The sequence below is a fragment of the Vespa velutina genome, chromosome 9 (assembly GCF_912470025.1).
Source record: "Vespa velutina chromosome 9, iVesVel2.1, whole genome shotgun sequence".
Classification (NCBI taxonomy): Eukaryota; Metazoa; Arthropoda; class Insecta; order Hymenoptera; family Vespidae; genus Vespa; species Vespa velutina.
The window spans coordinates 2,922,685-2,930,721 of record NC_062196.1 but is presented as its reverse complement, the minus strand read 5'-3'; the positions used below and the strand labels follow the sequence as shown (position 1 = coordinate 2,930,721).

At 25.6% G+C, this 8,037-nt stretch overlaps 3 protein-coding genes across 9 annotated transcripts; 2 read left to right on the top strand and 1 right to left on the bottom strand.

The window, feature by feature from the left end:
• Positions 1-70: 70 nt before the first annotated feature.
• On the top strand, positions 71-8,028 carry LOC124951644 (intraflagellar transport protein 81 homolog). Of its 3 annotated transcripts, none has more exons than XM_047500368.1 (13): positions 71-273; positions 5,071-5,154; positions 5,313-5,424; positions 5,514-5,630; positions 5,693-5,752; positions 5,815-5,967; positions 6,144-6,422; positions 6,524-6,841; positions 6,921-7,071; positions 7,145-7,293; positions 7,357-7,437; positions 7,498-7,661; positions 7,728-8,028. In XM_047500368.1, the coding sequence occupies exons 2-13, from the start codon at positions 5,108-5,110 to the stop codon at positions 7,822-7,824; spliced, it is 1,728 nt and encodes a 575-aa protein (XP_047356324.1). In that variant the 5' UTR covers positions 71-273; positions 5,071-5,107; the 3' UTR covers positions 7,825-8,028. The 3 variants fall into 3 exon arrangements, with proteins under 3 accessions (XP_047356324.1, XP_047356323.1, XP_047356322.1); XM_047500367.1 differs by lacking the exon at positions 71-273 and adding an exon at positions 4,495-4,633; XM_047500366.1 differs by lacking the exon at positions 71-273 and adding an exon at positions 4,501-4,633 and having other exon boundaries at positions 5,071-5,219.
• LOC124951651 lies at positions 751-4,403 on the top strand. Of its 2 annotated transcripts, none has more exons than XM_047500389.1 (3): positions 751-1,410; positions 3,730-3,924; positions 4,163-4,403. In XM_047500389.1, exons 2-3 carry the CDS (start codon positions 3,854-3,856, stop codon positions 4,362-4,364), a joined length of 273 nt encoding a protein of 90 aa, XP_047356345.1. In that variant the 5' UTR covers positions 751-1,410; positions 3,730-3,853; the 3' UTR covers positions 4,365-4,403. The 2 variants fall into 2 exon arrangements, with proteins under 2 accessions (XP_047356345.1, XP_047356346.1); XM_047500390.1 differs by lacking the exon at positions 751-1,410 and adding an exon at positions 3,303-3,544.
• LOC124951646 (glyoxylate reductase/hydroxypyruvate reductase-like) lies at positions 1,610-3,418 on the bottom strand. 4 transcript variants are annotated; one of them, XM_047500379.1, is made up of 6 exons: positions 3,255-3,418; positions 2,859-2,979; positions 2,567-2,733; positions 2,413-2,467; positions 1,886-2,343; positions 1,610-1,817 (listed from the first exon to the last, which is right to left on the bottom strand). In XM_047500379.1, the coding sequence occupies exons 1-6, from the start codon at positions 3,292-3,294 to the stop codon at positions 1,696-1,698; spliced, it is 963 nt and encodes a 320-aa protein (XP_047356335.1). In that variant the 5' UTR covers positions 3,295-3,418; the 3' UTR covers positions 1,610-1,695. The 4 variants fall into 4 exon arrangements, with proteins under 4 accessions (XP_047356335.1, XP_047356332.1, XP_047356333.1 ...); XM_047500376.1 differs by having other exon boundaries at positions 2,413-2,733; positions 3,255-3,416; XM_047500377.1 differs by having other exon boundaries at positions 2,413-2,733; positions 2,859-3,129; positions 3,255-3,412.
• Positions 8,029-8,037: the final 9 nt, after the last annotated feature.

Sequence of the window (8,037 nt, the reverse complement as noted above, 5' to 3'; positions counted from 1 at the left end):
ATTAATGTATTGTAGATATGACTATATATATATATATATATATATATATATATGTACTTACGATAAGAGTGACGAACTTAGCTTGGTGTTTACGTCTTAATTCACAATATGTTTACTAATGTTACTAAATCACAATATGTATACTACTTTGTATTATTAAATTGAAGGATGATGAATGCAAAAGGACACGTTATTTAAGATAAAATCGAGTCAATCATGTGACCATCGAATCGCACTGACCACCGAAGTCAACACTTTTCGCTCTTAAAGGATGTTTGTATCGATTTATTATACGGTTCATGTTTGTATGTCTGTCATGTATGTGTGTAATTAAAATCAATGACATTGTCATGTATGTCTGTAATTAAAAAACTTTCATAAAAGAAATCTGTACGATTTTTTGAACGTAGAGGAACATATATATTCTGTCCTGTTTATACAAATATATTTATATGTATATATATATTAAATTTATGTGTGTATATATATATATATTATGCATATATATATATATATATATATATTAAATGTATATGTATATATACACATACCCATTTATGTATGTATCTATGTTTGACTTAACAAAAACATACTTCTTTCATGTCAACATTAAAGACAATTGTGCAATTACAGATAAAAAATTATTGATTCAACTAGAAAATATAAAATATATAACGAATAATAATGTATGTCCTTGGAAAATTTTTTTCTCATACTAATAAATTAATAATTGTATTAGCGTTGTTTTTTTTCGATTCGTTATAACCTAACTTTTTGTCGTATATATTAAAAAAATGATATATAATCTTTATACTTATGCATAATATTAAGCAACGTAAATATGTGAAGTGTGTGATTTATAATATATGGCCATTATAGAGAGTTAGAAGGCCATATAGTTTTAGTGGGATTGTATATTTTTGCACTTATACGGTTTATGAAACACGAAAATTTATTAAAAAAATAAAAAAAAAAATAAAAAAAATTTTAAGTCAGTGATCCTCAATCAATCTATTCTAAACATTTTACGTTACTTGTTACTGACCACTATACAAAGTATCGATGTAACAAATGATAAAGATAAAGTTTAATATAAATAAAGAAAGAAGAAATATTGTTTTAACCTTTTTGCTATGCGCTTGTGAAATAATGGTCGCCTTGACTAAACGCATTGCTGACAACTTAACGCTGACGTACGAAGTGTTTACGAGCTTGATATGTTATTTGTATATGAACGTCAATTTTTTGACAGCATATATATATAAATATGCTCTTTGTATGTGACTATGTAATGTGTATTTTTTGAAATTGCATATATACATCGTTCCAAGTGAAAAAAATTAATGAAAATACATTTGTGCGCTTACATATACGGAAACTGTGAAACGCATAGATTTATTAATTCAGTTGGTAAGTATTGAGATCTACTTTTCCAACTGTGCATCTAATCAATAAGTAATTAGGTGATCATTTTGTTTCAATAAGATAATAAATGTTGTTTTACTATAATATAGCAATTTGTAAATTTTATAATTCATGTATAAATAATGTTTTTAATTATTCTGATTTTATGCTTTATATATAATATAAATATAATATAAATATAATATAAATGGTGTAATAACACTTAATGTTTATTATGATGTTATTTTAAAAAATATTAATATTTTTAATATAAAATGTTTCTAATTTAATTCATAGATTAAGTGGTGCTGGCATTTTATCGCCTTTTAAAACGGCTAATATATTTTCTGCTGTAATTTTTGCCATTTCTTCTCTTGTTTCGATAGTAGCACTTCCAATATGAGGTAAAACCACTAGAACAAACAATAATCTTTAAAATATATACATTAGATATGTTTTTGTGCAAATAAATAATGCATACCGCAGTTATCTAATTTTAAAAGTTCATTATCCAATGGAATGGGCTCAGGTGTCATGACATCCAAACCAGCAGCTTTAATGGTACCATTTTTTAGAGCTTCTATTAATGATTTTTGGTTGATAACTTCTCCACGACTAGCATTAATAAATATAGCAGATTTTTTCATTTTTTCAAATGCTTGAGTATTAAATAATTCTCTTGTGTCTGGAGTTAAAGCTATGGTAACTATTACAAAGTCACTTTCTTCGAGTAACTTATCTAATTCAACTTTTTCTCCATTAAATTTAGAAGCATCTTGTTTTACAGTTCTACTCGTATATAAAATTCTAGATACATCAAAAGGTTTTAAGCACTCAGCTACTTTACATCCAATGCGACCAAGTCCAACAATACCAATAGTTGATTTTGATAATCCTGTACCACACATCCATGTTGGTGCCCAAGCTTTCCATTCACCTCTATAAAGATTATTTTATTATATAAATCTTTTTAATCTATTAACAAATGTTACTAATTAAGTATGCTACCTATAGATTGCTTTATTTGCTTCCAATAATCTTCTGGAAGTTGCTAAGAGCAATCCTACAATTAATTCAGCTGTAGCATTAGTTAATATGTCCGGTGTATATCCAACTTTAATATTTTTATTTTTTAATGCTTTTAAATCTAAATGATCTGTACCAACTGACATTGTAGCAACTACTTGTAATTGTTCTCCTGCTGCATTTAATATTTCTTCATCTATTTTATCAGTCAATGTACAAAATATAGCAGATACTCCAGACACTTTCGATAATAATTCTGAGCGAGGAATAGGAGTTTGCTTGTTCCACAAGATAACATCACATCTTGAAAATAAATATACATAGATAAGATAGTAAAAATACATATATATATATACGTATATATATTAACTAAAAAGGATCTATTACAAATGAAATAAAGGTTGAATAAGGCAAAAATAATTACATACTGTTCGTGGAGAAGATTTAATCCTTTACCAGGAATATCCGGTCGTGTAATTAAAACTTTTGGTTTATTCGCCATTTTCATAAAAGATGTATATAAAAATCTTGGGTGTATAATTTTTATTTCTAGAAAAATAACTTATTTTGATTTGAAATATAATCGAGTAATACAAAATTTTGTTGATTACATCTCAGATATGATATAACCTATCATTTAATATTGTTCTTTGATTAGACTGAAACGCTATATTGATTTTAACCTATTCTTCTAAATTTCTGAAATAATTATATTTAATTAAATTTTAATATGTATTAAAAAGAAATTTATCAATATATTGCAAATTCAATTATTAAACATATTTAAATAATTAAATAAAAATATAATATTCATCCAAACTAACTTTTTGTCGAATTTCGCAAAATAATATAATTAAAATACATATTTCTTATGTTAACACTAGAAATCGCACGAATTATTATTACTTTATATCATTTATATAATAAAAATCCATCGTGTACTCTAGACTACCAGAGCTGTGTTTTACATATATATACGTGTGTATTTACACTTTAAGAAATCTAATCAGTAGTGCGCAGTAGACTAATGCGCATACTCTTTCATATTACAACCAATGAGGTTTTATTGTAAGAATGGGGTGAAAGATAATATCCAAATACAAAGATTTGATTGGTTCGTTCTTTTCGAAATTATTTAACGTAATAAATGAAGAAAAATTAAAGTTAATCTTTCGATCTTTTTTGAATTTTGTAATTATTTAAAAAAATTTTTAGTTTTTCTTTCTTGATAAAATAATTAATTTACTTATAGCAATTTTTGCATATTCTAAGCCTTATTAAAAATATGTATGAACATAGAAAATCTAAACAAGAAAATGAAAAAACACGATACGATGAACAAGCTAAAAAACTGAAGGTTAAGGATCCTTCAAAAACTAGTAAAAGAAAGAAACGTGTTGAAAAAACTGAAGAAAAACAATCGATGTTTATTTTAAGTTTAGATCCATATGAAAAACCATTGAAATGGTGGGAAACCGAGCACGTAAAATACGCGTAAGTTTGTATGTTTTTTATTTTTATCGTATAAGATTTACGACATATACGTATATATATGTATTTTGTATGATAATGGTAATTACGGTCATTTAATCGACAAATAAATTGCAAATGCTATTACATTTATTTATATTTTATATTTTTTATTATTTAAATAAAACATAAATGAATTTATATTATTATATTTATTTTTATATATTAATATCAATCGAAAATTCAATTTCTGTGATTACAGTATAAGTTACAAACCTGTAAAATTAAGAGTGGAAGAATTGATGGGAAGTCATATAATACATTTAACAGATCGACAATATATGACTACTTTTGTAGAAAATATTCGAAATAATTATAGACACAAACAACTAAATAGAATTGAAAAAAGAAAGGAATGGGATCAGACGATGTTTGGATCATTTATTTTGGAAGATAATATATAGATCAGTAAAAGATATATAACAGTCTTCTGACTGATATATGTTGAACATATGGTTGCTAGGTCAACCGAATGCAACAACATGTGAACTATTCCATTCAGAATTCTTGACACGTGGAGATCGATTATTAACAATACGTGCAATATTTTAAGATAATTATTGCAAGGATGAGCGAAAATATTAAATTTATTGTAGCAGAAGTTAATAAATTGTTAGAAAAAAATTATAATTTGATTGGTTTTAGTGCTTTGAATCCTGAAGACTTATTACAGGTAATAAAACACACACACACACATACACATATACAGGAGGGTTCATTTAAGTAAGGTCATCTAAATATCTCGTTGAATTGTGACGATGCAAAAAATATTTTTTATGTAATATGAATGTGATCAAACGTTTAACATACGACAAAAGTATTTTTTTTTTCAATTTATTTTCGGAATTATCAAAGTTATCGATGATTTTTTTGCATACAATCATATATATTGCTTTCACATATAATAACATCATCTTGAAAAAATCTTGATCTTTGAAAAAAATATTATATCCATTTCGATCTAATGTTATATAATTAGGAAGAAATTGTATCTATTATGTATTATGTACTAATAATTTATATATATTATATACTAATAATTAATATATATATATTAATATTGTATAAACTATAATTTAATTTATTAAATTAAAAAAATTTTTTTTTTAGATCTTAAGCGATGTATTGATAAAAATACAACAACAAGATGCACCAAAAATCGATATTAAAACTGAAACCCCTGAACAGAGTTCAGTACGTATTCTTTCTGCTCTTCGTATACTTAAATATCAACCGAATTCTGATCCAGTGACTTTTCGGTAAAACTTCATTTTTGCTTTCCGATTTAGCATATATATATATATATATATATATAATCTTCATGTAAATACTATTTTGTTTTTATAACGCAGACAAGGAATTGTTCGAGGTGATTCTGAAACAATATATGCAATTTTAACATGGTTATTAACTCATAAAGATATAGTTCGTCAAAGAGCTTATTTGGCACGTTTTCTTGTTAAGGTAGAAAATTTCATTTCAAATTGGTAATATTATTAATTTTCTTATTTATTATTTTACTTTTTAATTATTTTTTATAAATTTTTATATAGATCGAAATTCCATCAGATTATTTAGGAGATCCAGAAATAGCAGCACTTTACGAACAATATTCGAATATGGTTAATCAATTTAAAACTGTTCACAAGGAAAGAGAGATCGGTAAAAAGGTATAGATAAAGCTATAATAAAATAATTTTTCTCATTTCTAATAATTTTTATTCATGTTTAGAATTTTGAGATCGCTGCTGAATTTACCGAAGATCTCAAAGCAATGGAAAAAGAAAAAGAGGTAGATAAATGACGATGAAAATTAATGAAATTTAAAAAGATTAATATTTCAATATTTTTTAGGCAGTTTTGCAACGTATCGAGAAGATGAAAGTTAAAGCTCAACCTGCATTTTATCTTTTGGATGCAGCTCGTGCCTTACGTATGGAAAAAGATCGAGAACGTGATCTTGCTTTACAGAAAGAACAAGAAAGCAAGATAATGTCTGGTTTACAAGTATATACAATTTTCATTCACAATTTTTATATTTTATTTGTATAACTTATTAACATTTTTCATTTAACACGTATGTGTTTAAAAATCAAATCTAACTTCATAAATATTAAATAATGATCAATATTAATTGGTATAGTCACAACGTATGAAGTCTGATTGATCTCATTTGCATATAGATATCCTTTCAAGGAATAGAACGTGAGTTGCAAACATTAAAACGAACTAGTGAGGAAATAACACCTCAAACATTAATACAACATCTAACGGACGAAGTGACCGTACAGACTGCCATAATGAAAGAGAAGTTAGCTTATGAAATTGAGATGAAAAAAAAACGAATAGCTGCTCTTATGTCAGTACGAGGATATTCTTATTTAGGACCAGATCAAATAACAACTTTAAGGAATAAATTAGATTTAATAACAAAAGAAATTCAAGGTTTAGTCGAAACAAAAGTAGCGTGATATATTATTTTATTCTTTCTAAAAAAAAAAAAGAAAAGAAAAGAAAAAAAATCAATCGATCATATATTATTCATTTAATTGTTTACTTGTAGATCACTAAAACTGATAACGATAAAATGGAACCATTTCGTCAACAAGCAACAACAATATCAAATATGAAACGAAATGTACTCGAACGATTAGAGAATACAAATGATCGTTTGAAAGAGTTACAAACGAAATTAGAAGAGAAAAGAGAACAATCTAAAATCTTCATGGAAGAGATAGCACCTAAGGGAGAAGATTTGAAAAAATATGTAGCTCATTTAAAAATCAAAAGTATTTCGTACAAACGTTACAGGGCAGAATTGACGGCGTTGAAAGCTGAAATTGGAGTATTGCAACGAACGGCCGTTATTCTTAAAGCACAGGTATTTGTATAATAATTAAGAAATTAAATAATTCATTTAAAAAATAAATTATTATTATATTATTATTTATATATTTTAGGCAGCGTTAATAGACCAAGGAAATAAACATATAGATTTAGGAAAGCAATCAATTCCTGATAGTTACACACCGGCCAATGCATTTTCAACAAATGTGCAATTATTCAAAATGATATCTGCACTACGTGCTAAACTCCTACCTTTATTAAATGGTATAAAAAGTATAAATTTTATAATATGTAGACACATATTTTTAATGTTTTTATCTATGTTATAATATTATAGAAACTCAGGCGTTACGACAAAAGTCTCGTGACTTGGAGGAACGTTATAGGAAAGCTAACACAGTTCAGTCGACTTTAGAAACAGTTATCGGAAGTCCAACAGGAAATGTATTATTTGAAATAAATCAATTAAAAGAGAAGATAGCAAAGGTAATATATATTTGTATATGTGTGTGTATGATAAAAAATACAATATAAATGTTTATATAAAAGGATAAAGAAGAAAAAGAAAGGCTCAAAGAAGCATTATCCAAAATGAAAAGTTTGGAACAAAGAATACAAAAAGAAATGGATGTAAGTAAATATTGAATAATTATGATTAAAATTATTTAAACAATCGATACATTTTTTTAGGCATCGTCAAGTTCTGATAATAGCCGAAGTTTAAAAGATGAATTCAGTGATTCGATTGCGGTCGAAGAAGAAATTATGAAAAATTTAAAACTTCAAAAAGAAAATCTTGAAAAAGATGCTAGTAAAAATGAAAAACAAACACAACAATGGAATCATATTGCAGCGTATGTATATCCAATAGATATTTTAATTTAAGAGATAAAATTATAAATAATCTTTTTTTATTTTAGAATATTCACTTGCAAAATTCAATGTGCAGAAGATAGTAAACATAATGATGGGATTGTAGTACGTAGAGGAGGAGCTGAAACTCTTGTATTGCAATAATACAATTTTAATTTGCATAACTATATATAATATTGTATTTCGAAAAAGAAAATATATTATTTTTGATTTTAATTATAGTTACATATTTTCAATGTAACTTAATCGTTATATATACATATATATATAAATTTTTTTTTTTAAATAAACGACAAATATTAATTACGTTAAAAAGAGAAATAATCTATTTTGCTGTGGTCATCGATTATTAACGAT